Consider the following 13,502-nt stretch of genomic DNA (forward strand, 5'->3'; position numbering starts at 1 on the left):
GCCCAATGCAGATCCCTGTGGTATGCCACTGGTAACTGGTTCACGGGTAGAGGTGTAATCCCCGACTTTGACAGTATGCATTCTATCAGTAAGGCAGTTGGCTAACCATCTAGTGAAGTATGGGCTAATTCTCACCTGGGAGAGTTTCTCAATGATATCTGAGTGGGGAATTGTGTCAAAAACCTTGCCTAAGTCAAGATCATAGGATCATAGGAAGTTACTAGGCTATTGACCCTACAGGCCTTACAAGCCTAGCCTATTTCTTACCCTTATTTCCTTGATAGACAGTACGTACTGTTTTGCCTTCATCCATGGCTTTGGTGACATTCTCAAAGAAGTCCACCAGGTTCAGTAAGTATGATCTACCCTTAACAAAGCCAAACTGTGGCTAGTCAAGAGTATGAAGGACACATATGTCCTTGTTGGTAAGGTCCATGATGGGTCTTTCCATGGCCTTGCAGATAAGGTTGGGTAGGCTTATGGGTCTATAGTTTCCTGGGTTGGTTGATAGACCTTCTTTGTTCAAGGAGAATTACTCTTGCTGTTCTCCACTCTGCTGGAAAAAAAGTCTGTGCTCAGGCTGAGATTAAAGAGAGTGCCAAGTGGTACTACTAGGTCTTGTTTTAGACTGTTTAGTAAGCAGTCTGGGATGTTATCTGGTCACATAGAGGTCATGTTTTTGGGCTTGGAGAGCACAGATATGACCTGCTCTTTGGAAATACTAGGCAGAGGACAGGTGTCAGGTATGCTTTGGGGTATGGATGGTGGGGACAGGAGGGGTGAAGTTTTTTTAGCAGTGGATGCTTTTGATACAGCAAAACCTCTACAGAACTCTGGCAAAAGTTGCCAGACATTGAGTAGCTTTGGTTAGTTGACCTTCAGTGGTACTGCCCTCTGCAAAAACTGGCAACTCTTTGAGCAGCTGTGAACAGTGGGAGACTTATGGAGAATGTATCCTATAGAGGATTTTAAACTGCAGAGGTTTTCTTATATACTAGGCACTGGGAACTGCATTTGCACATCAAGGCTTTTATACCAGCAGGATGAAAGACTTTTAAACAATCCCTCAGGCCAATCAGATAAAAATACAATAAACTTTAAACTAGCAGTTTCCCACTTGGATGGGTTGAATTCAGCTCTGGTCCCACCAGAGTGCAAAAGACATCTCCTAATATAAAACAAACTGGTTTTGAGCTCAAGTGCAGTAACAAATGCTTTACAGAAATTCTGCAGTATCAGGAATCCTTGGAAATAAGTTCACTAACCCTGAAAAATGTTCAACAAAATACAGAACAAAGTGCACAATGTAGCAGTACAGTAACAAGCAGATGGTGTTTCTGTTACAAGTGCAGGCTGAAAAACAGTCATAAATTCAACAAAATAAATGCAGCACAGAAGTGTTAAATAGTACTGAGTCTTGCACTGTCATTCCAGACGTTCTGTTTAAAGGGATATGTAACTTTTATGTTAATTCTTGTCTATCTGATTTTTTTTTGTATTTAATTGATTAGTGTTTCATTTTGGCGCCCCTTCCCCTATATAAGGAGGTGAGAGTGACATTCAATTTTGACTCTGATGAAGTTCTGAAATATGGATAGAACAAAAGCACTTTGCTTATTTAATAAAGTATTGGCACTGATAGGTCAGTGTTCCATTTATTATTATTCAAGATATGTTGTTAGAAATCACAGTCAGACATTCAGTTTCCATTCTCCTACATAAATCAGTAGCAATGAAAGGGCAGAAGTAAAAGCTAATAAAATGCTAAAGAATATTATAAAGTAGAGATGAGATGTACAGGGTAGCCAACTAGCGGTGTAAACTTTGGCTCGAGATGATTGTCACTGCTGAAGTGACACCGCAACCCCCATGTGCAAAATGGGAAAAGGGGTTGAGGATGGATGGATGAATATATGTATGACCTAACAGCAGATGTGTTCTTTTCTATTGTACCTATCCAAAACCAAATTATTTTTCAAATACATAATCATTTTTTTACAATGGATTTCAGTTAAAAAGGAGCACCTGCATACAATAAAAGTATAAAACACAGGGTGATCAGAAAAACATCTATACATAAAATGCATCTGGTATATAATGTAAGGCATTCAATGTTAGTAAATATTGAATAATTGCTGCTATATTATTTGAAGTTGTTCTGTTTTAGTTATCTCATCTCCTTGTTATGATTACCAGGACCACATAATCTAAGGTTTATGGTTGGGGATAGTCACTGCTTGATAATGTGGTTCTGCTATGACAAAAGGTCATAGTAAATGTCCAGTACATTGCAATCCTTTTGTATTATACTGCAACATTTTGTGAAAATACAGTGTTCTTACTACTGACAGTTGCTAAGATTGCTAACTGAGTGGAAACACATTTGGCAAACACAGTCAGTGACTAACTTGTATTTCCTTGTGAAGCTGCAGTGCCATCCACTTACATTAATATAAACTACAGCTCCTTGGTTCCTTATCAAAAGAGTGAGAGCTAACCAGATAAGCTTTCTATGGTGTTTTCATTCAGCAGAACTTACAGCTCTTGGTCCATTCACAGAGTCAGCAACATTAGATTACAGAAGGCCATCAACAAAAATGCTAGGCAAATTACAACTGGCCATAGGACTGAAGTATAATTTCTTTTTTAATTTTATTTACATTTGGCAACCGAGTAGCGTTGACTGGGCAAGTAGCCCATTTCCAGTGGAGACCTGGGGAGAAAAGCTCCCAAGTGAAGTTACTTAAAGAATAATGTAAAACATGGTACAATAATTAAGATTGCAAATGTTAAACAGAATACATAGTACAATATAGGCTAGATAAGAACAAAAAGTCAGAATGTACACATAATTGTAATAGAGATAAAAACTTACATACATATCAACATCTCAATTAATAGTTTTTTTCTTTTTTTTTGATGAAATATATGAGCCTAAAACAGACTTTTGATTAAGCTGTTGCCTTTTGATTAATCACCTAAAACAGGGCAGTGTGGTAAAAGATGTGCTCTAGTTTTAAAGCTACTATAGTGATATTTCTTCTACAGTAAATTAACCATTTTATTATGTGCTTTATGTGGGCAGCCGCGGTGGTGCAGCGGTTAGCATTGCCGCCATACAGCAAGAGGTTCTCCGGTTCAATTCTCGGCAGGGGTGCCTTCTGTGTGGAGTCTGCATGTCCTCCCTGTGGTCGTGTGGGTTTCCTCCGGTTTCTTCCCACATCCCAAAGACATGCTGTAGGTAAATTGGACACTCTAAATTGGCCCTAGGTGTGAGTGTGTGCATGTGTGTGTCTTCTGTGGAAAGTTGGGCGCTAGGCTGGCAACTCGACACCGTAAAACTCCACTGCCAATCATGAGCAGACAGGTGATCTGCTGTGGCAACCCCTAACTGGGAAAAAGCCAAAAGAAGAAGAATTATGTGCTTTATGTATTGACTGACTGACTTTTTAACTGGGTAGATGGGCTGGTCCTGGAACACTTTTCAGACAAGACAGGCATAATGCCGAAATGAAAATATATAAAAGTGTCACAGAACAACAAACAATAATGCAATAATATACAATGGTAATATACATACAAAAAAATCAAATGCATTAATACAACTAATATACTGCTTTTCTTGTTCTGCTATTTACAAAATAATATGAAGTGAGATGTTTGACTATGTATTTTGAAGCTTGATTATGCATATTGTACTATATTTTTTGTTTAATTTTATGTTTTGTTAATCAGATAAGACCCACTACAGACAACTGCCTACTATAGGGCAGTGATGTGTAAGCTTCAGTCTAATGAAATGACCTAGACAGTAGTGTACAGCACGTATCTGGAAGATGTGCGATTTAAACGAATATAAAGGCCTGCTGAGTGATCTGCGTGCCGCTCACTGCTGTAATCACAAAGCTGCACTACTAGCCAAATTTGTGCTGCAAAGAAAAGAAATCCTTAGGCCCTGCTTTCAAAAAGAGTTTCACAGATTCTCTGAGCTTGTACTAAAAATAAAGCAGTACAGCTGGGTAGCATGCAGGATGTTAATGTTACCTTTAGAAGTTTACTGAAGATCGTGTATCCATATGTGATGGCAGCTTCTGTCACATTTTCCTGCAAAACAAGAAAGTAACATCTTAACATTTAGCTTAGGATAAGTACGACTGCTATACACAGTGATCAATTTACTTTTAAGAGACTAATATAGAGCAGACTCCTAGAATATCAGTGTTGTTGTTGTTGAATACAACTGAGCACACATTACTGTTATTTTGCATTATTCAGAGAAGTATTACCTCACTGTGTATGAAGTCTCACCCATGCTGATCCTTCATATTTGGATGTTCCCCCTGTTTAGGCTTACACCTCTGTATATTCCCACTACAGTTGTTACCCTTTTGGCTTCTTCCTCAAATGCACTTGAAAGGTACAAGGGGAAAGCTCATGAATACTGACATGGTGGGTTGCCACGACCAACATTATAGGGCATGTATCTCATCCACTTCCTGGTTTCTTCAGATGTACAAGCATACATTAGTATCATCCATCCATCCATCCATCCATCCATCCATCCATCCATCCATCCATCCATTAATCCATCCACGGGAATCTTCCAGTAAAAACACACACATGCAAGAGTGTGCATTTCAATAAACAGATGACACAAATAGGTGCATCCTATGAAATTCACAGCATACTATCTCAAATCCCCAGTCACACCCCCCAAAAAACCCTTCTACTTAAATATAGATTCATAGGGTCATAGTTATATACTAGGCTAACAACCGCAAAGGCCTTTATAAGTCTAGACTTGCAATCCAAGCCAGTTTTGTTCATATGTACCATGGGTGTTTATTAGGAGGGGGTATGTCAGTTAGGAACCTTCTATAGGTTATATAGGGTTATATTAGTTTGGGCATTATTGTCTGCCTCTGTCTATCAGAGACATGGGGCCAGACCCGGGATGAATTTCTAACTTCCTATCCATTGGCCAAGGTTATGCTTAAACAGAGTTAGGGATGGACTCTGCTGCCCATGGAAAGGATCTTTTCCATCAACATGGTACACCTCTGGTGATTCACTCAAATATACATCCCCAAGCCATGGTATCAACATTTATGAATTACTTTTGTACTGCATTTTATAATATGGGGATGCCATTGAATTTACTGGACCAACATACTGCATCTACTGAAATTAGAAACATGACACACATAGCACAGACTTCTTTGACTGTTTTTGTTTGTTTTGCTGCTAGAAAGGAGATGGATCCATTTTAGATTTCCAGTCTGTTATTTGAGTAGGTTGACACTGTGACAAATCAAGGATGTCTGGATGACTTAACTGTATCAATCAACATTCACGGGCTTTGAACCATTCCCCAAGCACTGGCCACTTTCTTACTAAATTGTATAGTTTCTGACACTGGAAGGATAGGAATGTTTCATCATTGCAGTTAATGAAGCAATCATGTTCCTTTTAGAAACATTATCTCTTTGTTTTATTCCAGGTCTTTTTATTTCATGGGTTTGACAAACATATGAAGTACTAGCTATATATTTCAGTTTGGCAAAATAATGCTTATTACATTGTATAGGCATTCTTGAACAGGCATTCTGTTCATGAATCACTCAACCCCTTCTTAACTTTTTTTACAAAATGATACAATATCTCTCAGTTCAAAATGATTAATTTTATTTATTTTTTCATAAATATGACTAATCCTGCATCCAGAGCTGAATCCAGTACAAGGCTCATTAGGCACCTGCCTAGGGCCTGGAGCTATCTGGGGACCCCAATCAATGCTGCCAGCAACATCATTCAGCCAACATCATCATTAATATTTTTGCACAATCATGGCTACCAATTCCCATGATGGTGACTCAGTACTATAAAGGAATTTAATAAAATGTCCTCAAGTCCTTTTCAACCCTATCTCCCATTCTGCCTGTTATCTGGCTATCTGTTACATGTGCTGCAAAATACTGCTGCTCTGACCGTTGGCATTTTCCATATGCAGGCAGTGCAGTGAGTTTTTTAATTAAAAGTTAAAAGCAAGCATTTTCCACATTTTTTTCTTTTCTTTTTTTACATTTTGCAAAGGTGTTTGTTGTTTGACTTTTACTCTACTCTTAACCCTTGATCTTACTGACATGCCCTCCCAACACGCCCACACATAATATCAGTGACGCAGACCGATTTAAGCTTTCCATGAGACTTGGCTTGGTGTTCCAGCTCTTCTGTAGTTAAAATAATCAGGGGTGATTTTACTGCATCTGTTTTTTTTTTCTGTGTGGTTCAGTTTTCATGGACCTCAACAGACAGGGAAATGACTAAAGTGAACCTGACTGCTTGACATGAACCACTTCTATTTTTTCTTCACATTCCTTGATTTGCTAGTCTGAGAGAAGTGGGATTGGCAGTTGACATTCCTCCTACCTTAACTATTAGTTTTTGAGCCTCATTTTCATCTAATATTTTTAAACACCTTTATTAAATTACCACTTAAAACATAGGCAAACACATTAATAGAAAAGAAAACAAACCATTGTAATATTTTTCTATTTAAGTATAATATGTGTCACATATATTTTTGCTACTATAATCAGTCCAACATTACAAACAAAATGCTGAATGCCTGCCTTCCCTTAAACCTCACTCCTCCTCTTCAACATTATTTTGCACGCATTGTTCCCACAATTCCCATTTACTTCTACATACTTTGCTCTGTCTCTTTTCTAAAGATCCTTCTTCCAGTTCTTTTAACTTTTTTATATTCAATACCTCAAATACAGTTGGTGTAGACTTTGATTTCCATTTTCTAGTAATTGCATTTTTGGCAGCCAACAGAATTAAACTTAATAAGGCCTTACTAGGTCTTGCTGATTCAGATCCTGTATCCCAGGTCTAAATAATCATTTCCTTACTTACAGCCATTTGCTCACCCAAGATTTCGTACAGACTACTCTATAGGGAATTTTTAAAATCTGCCAACTCATTACACTCCTAAAGCATATATTATCCGTTACCTCTTTTTTCTCTATTACACCTCCAACATTTGCTATCTACATGAAAAAAAATTCTCTGAAGTCTACTTGGGGCATAAAATTACCCATGCAAACACTTCCACACAAAGATCCTAAACATTCTGGACTTGGTTGCATATTTGGGAGCCATACATATCTTTTCTCACTATTTTTTTGTAAATCAGTTTTCCAGTTTCCCTTCCCAAGCCCTTCCAACTTCCTCTGATTGATTCTTGTAGCTATCATGCAATATTTTACACGCCCTACTAATTATCCTTTTTAACAGCTGCTTCTGTTCTAGAGTCAACTAAAAACTCTACCAGAGCAGGACTTTCATTTAAAATTCCCCTATCTCTTTCTTTTTGCCTGTACACTGAGATCAAGCCTTGGTAGGGTAGTCAGTTTCTAGCCTACAATCCAAATGTCTTCTTGGCTTCTTTCTACTATATTCCTGCTTGATTTATTTGCTCCCAATATCTTGGTTCTTTTGCTGGATTTTTCAAGCAAATTTCAGCCTCCTCTTTCCTATTTTTTGTATACCTACTTTCAGTCACCCTATTGGAAAAAATCTCCTTTCTCCATTCTCATATTGCTGTAGTTCATAGAATGCTTTTTGCTACTTTATGAACATTATATTCTATGTGGTTGTTATTATTCTCCTTAAGGATCTGCATTCAAAATTCCACTTTCTCTCTATTTCTCGAACTCCCCTCCCCCGCTTCATCATCATACCTTTCCACTTTGAAGTATAACTGTCTGCTTGTGTTACGAATATGAGCCTCAACTGTGCACCACTAAAATATATTTTCAAATTAGGTAAACCTAAACTACCTTGTTTTATTGCAATGATCACTTTATCCCACTTAACTCTTGCCCTCTTTCCCTCCCAGACAAATTCCTTCAGTTTCTTATTAATTATTTTCAACAACTTCTCCTCAGGTTGATAAAAGGGGTCTATGTCATAACATCGAAGTGTAAAAACTTTGAATGTTATAACATCGAACCTGAAACATCAAAGACTGAGAATATTGAAGCTGCGGAACATCGAATTCTTTCCCAGGGAAAGAATTTGGTGGGCCGTTTCCGCAGCTTCATTATTATGTCCACTGTGGTGCGATCTCAGAGTTGGTATATTTAAGTAGGGGGGTGTGGGGGGCAAAGCCCCCCACATAAGAAATAGTTTGTAGTGTTTGTGTGTTTCGTGTTTCGTACTGGAACAGCGATTTTTTTCCCTGGGAAACAAATTGCTGTTCTCAGTCTTCGGGGTTTTCAGCTTTCGATGTTTCAGGTTTGATGTTATAACATTCGAAGTTTTTACACTTTGATGTTATGATATAGACCCAGTAAAAGTATGCCTGACCTGTACACAAGTCTAAAGGAACTAAAAACATTTTCACTGCTTGTATCTCACTATCCATATCCAGAAATAAGAGTTCCAGTTTCTCCATTTTTATATTAGCTTTTCCTTAGTCTCTTCCCACATATCCTTAGCTGCCATAACAGAAGCCTTTTTAATCCATACTCCTAAATACTTCATCTTGTCATACTGACATAAATAAGGGTATTGCTGAACCAATTTGTATATGGGTACATAATTTATGGATATAGCCTTTGTTTTATCTTCAGTATGTTTATATCCTGAAAAAACTTGAAATTGTCTCAAAATGTTCCACAACACTGAGATGTCCTTTTCTGGATTTATCAAGTGCAAAATAATCTTCTTCTCCTTGCAGGTGTTCCTGTTAGGGGTTGTCACAGCAGATCATCTGTTTCCATTTCTTCCTGTCCTCTATATCTTGCTCTGTCACACCAACCACCTGCATGTCCTCTCTCATGACATCCATAAACCTTATCTCAGGCCTTCCTCTTTTACTTACCTGTCAGCTCCATCCTTAGCATCCTTTTCCCAATATACCCAGCATCCCTCCTCTGCACATGTCCAAACCATTGCAATCTCACCTCTCTGGATTTGTCTTCAAACCATCCAGCATGAGCTGACCCTCTAATATACTGATTCCTAATCCTGTCCATCCTTGTCACACCTAATACAAATCGTAACATTTTTAACTCTGCCACCTCCAGCTCTGACTCCTGCCTTTTTGTCAGTGCCACCATCTCCAACACACATAACATAGCTGGCCTCACTACCCTCTTGTAGACTTTCCCTTTCACTCTTACTAGCACCTGTCTGTCATAAATCACTCCTGACACTCTTTTTCCACCCACTACACCCTGCTTCTATTATCTTTTTCACCACTCTTCCACACTCACCATTATTCTAAACTATTGACTCCAAGTATTTAAACTCATCCACCTTCACCAACTCTACTCCCTACATCCTCACCATTCCTCTATCCTCCCTCTCATTCACACAATATATTCTGTCTTAGTCTTGCAGACCTTCATTCCTCTCCTCTCTAGAGCATATCTCCACCTCTCCAGGGTCTCCTCCACCTGTTCCCTACTCTCACTACAGATCACAATGTCATCTGCAAACATCATAGTCCACGGGGACTCATGTCTGGTCTTGTCTATCAACCTGTCCATCACCACTGCAAGTAAGAAAGGGCTCAGAGCTGATCCTTGATGTAATCACACCTTTACCTTAAATGCATCAGTCACTTCTACTGCAGACCTCACCACTGTCACACTACCCTCGACATATCCTGTACCACTCTTACATACTTCTCTGCCACTCCAGACTTTCTCATACAATACCAGAGCTTCTCTCTAAGCACCCTGTTATATGCTTTGACTAAGTCTACAATGGCCCAATGCAACTCCTTCTAACCTTCTCTGTACTTCTCCATCAACACTCCCAGAGCAAACATCATATCTGTAGTGCTCTTTCCTGGCATGAAACCGTACTGCTGCTCACTAATCATCACTTCCTTTCTTAAACTAGCTTCCATTACTCTTTCCCATAACTTCATGCTGTGATATGTTTTATCCCACTGTAGTTATGACAGCTCTGCACATCACCCTTATTCTTAAAAATTGGTACCAAAACACTTATTTTCCATTCCTCTGGCATCCTTTCACTTTCCAAGATTTCATCAAACAATCTGGTTAAAAACTCCACTGCCATCTCTCCTAAACACCTCTATGCTTCCACGGGTATGTCTTCTGGACCAACAGCCTCTCCATTCTTCATCCTCTTCATTGCTGTCCTTACTTCTTCCTGATTCATATTTTCATATGCAGACAACAATACAAAATAATATAATCTGCAAATAAAGCCAACTTTTATTGTTTACCATGCCAATTAAATCTTTGTATGTCTGAGTTCTTTATTTTTGTTTGCTAATGGCTCTAAATATAAAGCTAATGACAAATGAGAAAGAGGGCACCCCTGTCTGGTTCCTCTGTTCAAATACAGCTTATCTGAGAAGAATCCTCTCACATTAATTCTTGCCTCCAATCCTTCATATATCCTAATTAACCTTTATTATTGTATCAGGAAATGCAAATTCAACCAATGCCCTACTCATGAAATCCCAACATGTTTCTTTGCTTCAAGACCTACCAACAACAGATGTATTTCTTTTTTACATTCTAGTTCCCTCTTGATCATCATTGGTCTATTAATGTTGTCAAATGTGAGCCTCTTCTCCACAAAATCACACTGATCCATATTTATCAATTTTGGCAAGACCTTTGCCATTCTTTTAGCTAGTATAGACATAAACACTTTATGAACATGGTTTAAAATTGAAATGTGTCTATATGAAGCTGGTTCTGAAGGGTCATTACTATCTTTAGGTAACATAGCCAACATAGCTTTCTTCTAAGATACTGGTGCTTCCCATCCTTTTAAGATACTGTTAAATTAAATCTTCAAGAGCTTTATCGCTTTGTTCCCTCCTAGTTTCCAAAATTCCACAGGAATATCATATATTCCTGGAGACTTTCATGAAAATTGATTATATATTGCTGTTTTTAATACATCAACTCCTGTCTTAACTGTTAGTTTTTGAGACTCATCTACCTCAAGCCTTGACAAAATTTAGTCTTCCATAAATATTTCCATTGGTATTCTTTCATGATTTCCAGATTTCTCTGCTTTATATAAGTTTTCATAAAATTTCCAGAATACATCAAAAACCTCTACAGGATCTTTGGTTATTTTTTTTTGTTATAGGTCATGTTCCTCTGATCTTGACATAATTAAGTATTCCATAAACATTTGCATTTGTGCTCTTTCTTAGTTTCCACATTCCTCTGCTTAATACAAATTTTCATAAAATTTCTGGAATATGTCTAATAACACTATAGGAACTCTGGTTATTTTTCTTCTCATAGGCTCCCTAAGTCTGGCGACAACCCTTTCTACTTTCTGTTGCCTAAGTTGCTGTGATAAACGTTTTTGTTTTCTGGAGTCATCAAAAATAGTTGCTTAACTGCAGTCTTTCTACACTCATGCATATTATCAAAATTTATTTATTTTACATTTGTTGACCGGGTTTGTCCAACTGAGCTGATAACCCTTTTTCAGTGGAGGCCTGGGGAGAAAAGCTACACAAATTGTACATTTGAATTTTGTACAGTAAAAAGTATGTAAACAAGAAGGCATTAACAAATATTCCCTTATTTTCTGTTTAGTATTCTGCAGTTGTTCCTGTTTTTGTTCTGTGAGATTCCCCATATTCTGCAATACTTTAACCTTTTTCAGCCCCTCTAACTTATTCCTATTACTTCTTAGTGATATCTCTTTCTGTTTTATTTCTGTCACATTTTTAAACTCCATTTTAATTTTATCCCACTCACTAGCTATTCCTTCTGAAGAAATTTCTATCTCCCCTCATAACTATAGAATAAGTTTCACTACCGGCTCCTTAAATTCCTGTCTTTTCAACAGGCAAGTAGGCAAGGCTAGTGTCTTATTTTTACTTCATTACCCTGCATTTTTATCTTAGTTTTTATTGGTGCATGATCTGAAATGGTTTGTGTGTCAAAACTTTTGATTAAATGCACATGTTCCTATGAAATATAATTTCTGTCCAGTATAGTCCAGTTACAGTACCTTTGGGGATATGTAAATTCTTTCTGAGCTCCTACTACTGAATTTGTGTCTTCTATACCAAATATTTTCATAAATTTCTTCTAGCTTGACACCATACATCCTCACTCCTGCAAATCAAGTCCCAGTCCCCGCATAAGTAATATTATCTGCTGAATGTGATTATTTCTTACCAAATTTACTTAATTTTCAAATTGCAGTTTTTGGTAGAATATCAATGCATGCCAGCATAATCCTTCTCCCTTGCCAAATAACTCCTTCCCACAACAAATTGTATTTTTCCTCTTCTATCAGTGTTAGAACTTCTCTAGCAATTAGTATCACTCCCTTTTTCCTTTGTCCCTGATATTCTGTTGAATATCCATTCTGAAATTCATTCTTTGTCAAATTCACTTGCTCATTTTTTTTTCTAAATATGTCATCTGCAGCATTGCTATTCATTCTCTGCATTTATTAATATAATTCAGTATTCTATTGTTTCCTTTTTGTCTGTACATGTAAGGTCATTTATATTCCAAGGTACTATGGATTGAGTAGCCATTATGATAAAAAGCTATTGTTCCCACTTATTACAGATTGCAATTTTTAGATGTGTTTTTCTTTTGTCTTGTATGAATACAGTAATGTTTGGAAGGATAATATTTTATAAAGTTGTTTATTTTCGTCTCCATTTGAACCTATGTCACATTTCTCAAGGCATTTTCAGAACACTCCGATTCTCTATAAACTTAGAGCAAACACACAAAACCATCCAGATAGGGACATTTGCCCCAAATTGACAGTTGTGACAAAAGTCATAAGGTAACATAAAATTAAGGTTACCCAAGCTAAACTGTATGTCTGTTCTTTTCTTAGCTCGTTTCCCCTCCAAGATGTGAAAAAGCTTGCATGCTTCCAGAAAACATTATTTTATATCCCTATAAAGGTCACTGTATGTCTTTAAATAAGATATTATGGACTGTTCTATTAAATGCATTAAAGCACTGAGGCTGCATGAGACTCTACTATCGCTGATTCACTTTCCATATAATTTCAAACTTTATTTTTTATTGAACTGTTTGTCCCTGTACCTTTATATTTTGCATTTCATTCAACAAAGAATGCATAGAACTCTGAAGATTAATTGTTGCACATGCAGACAACTTTCTCCATGTAAAACTAGTCAGCAATGGAAAAAACAGCTAACAAATCACAGATGCTTGAAGGCATCTTTATAAATTTCACTCAGAATAGAATGCAAGTAATTCTCCTTGCTAACTGCCCACAACTGTCACTAAAAAAATAAAAAAGCTAACATCTTTTCAGATGAAAGAAGATTGGCATTTTCATGACTTTCATCATTTTGTCTTATTTTTCAAGCCTATTTGGTTACAAAAAACACATGTTCATAGCTTAAGTCAAGGACATTAATCTAGATATCCATCCTTGCAAAAAAAGGGGAATTATTACATTAGTTCTACATATTA

The 13,502-nt window shown here is 37.3% G+C and overlaps 1 protein-coding gene across 1 annotated transcript in view; it reads right to left on the reverse strand.

The window, feature by feature from the left end:
* Nucleotides 1–13,502, reverse strand: part of STAB1 (stabilin 1) — a 2,761,215-nt gene that overhangs the window by 866,928 nt on the left and 1,880,785 nt on the right. The window contains exon 54 of the mRNA XM_044078505.1: nt 4,045–4,104. Coding sequence (XP_043934440.1) covers nt 4,045–4,104 — 60 coding nt within the window. The remainder of the gene's footprint in view (nt 1–4,044; nt 4,105–13,502) is intronic.

The sequence above is a fragment of the Protopterus annectens genome, chromosome 7.part1, assembly GCF_019279795.1.
Source record: "Protopterus annectens isolate FY-2018-M chromosome 7.part1, PAN1.0, whole genome shotgun sequence".
NCBI lineage: Eukaryota > Metazoa > Chordata > Ceratodontiformes > Protopteridae > Protopterus > Protopterus annectens.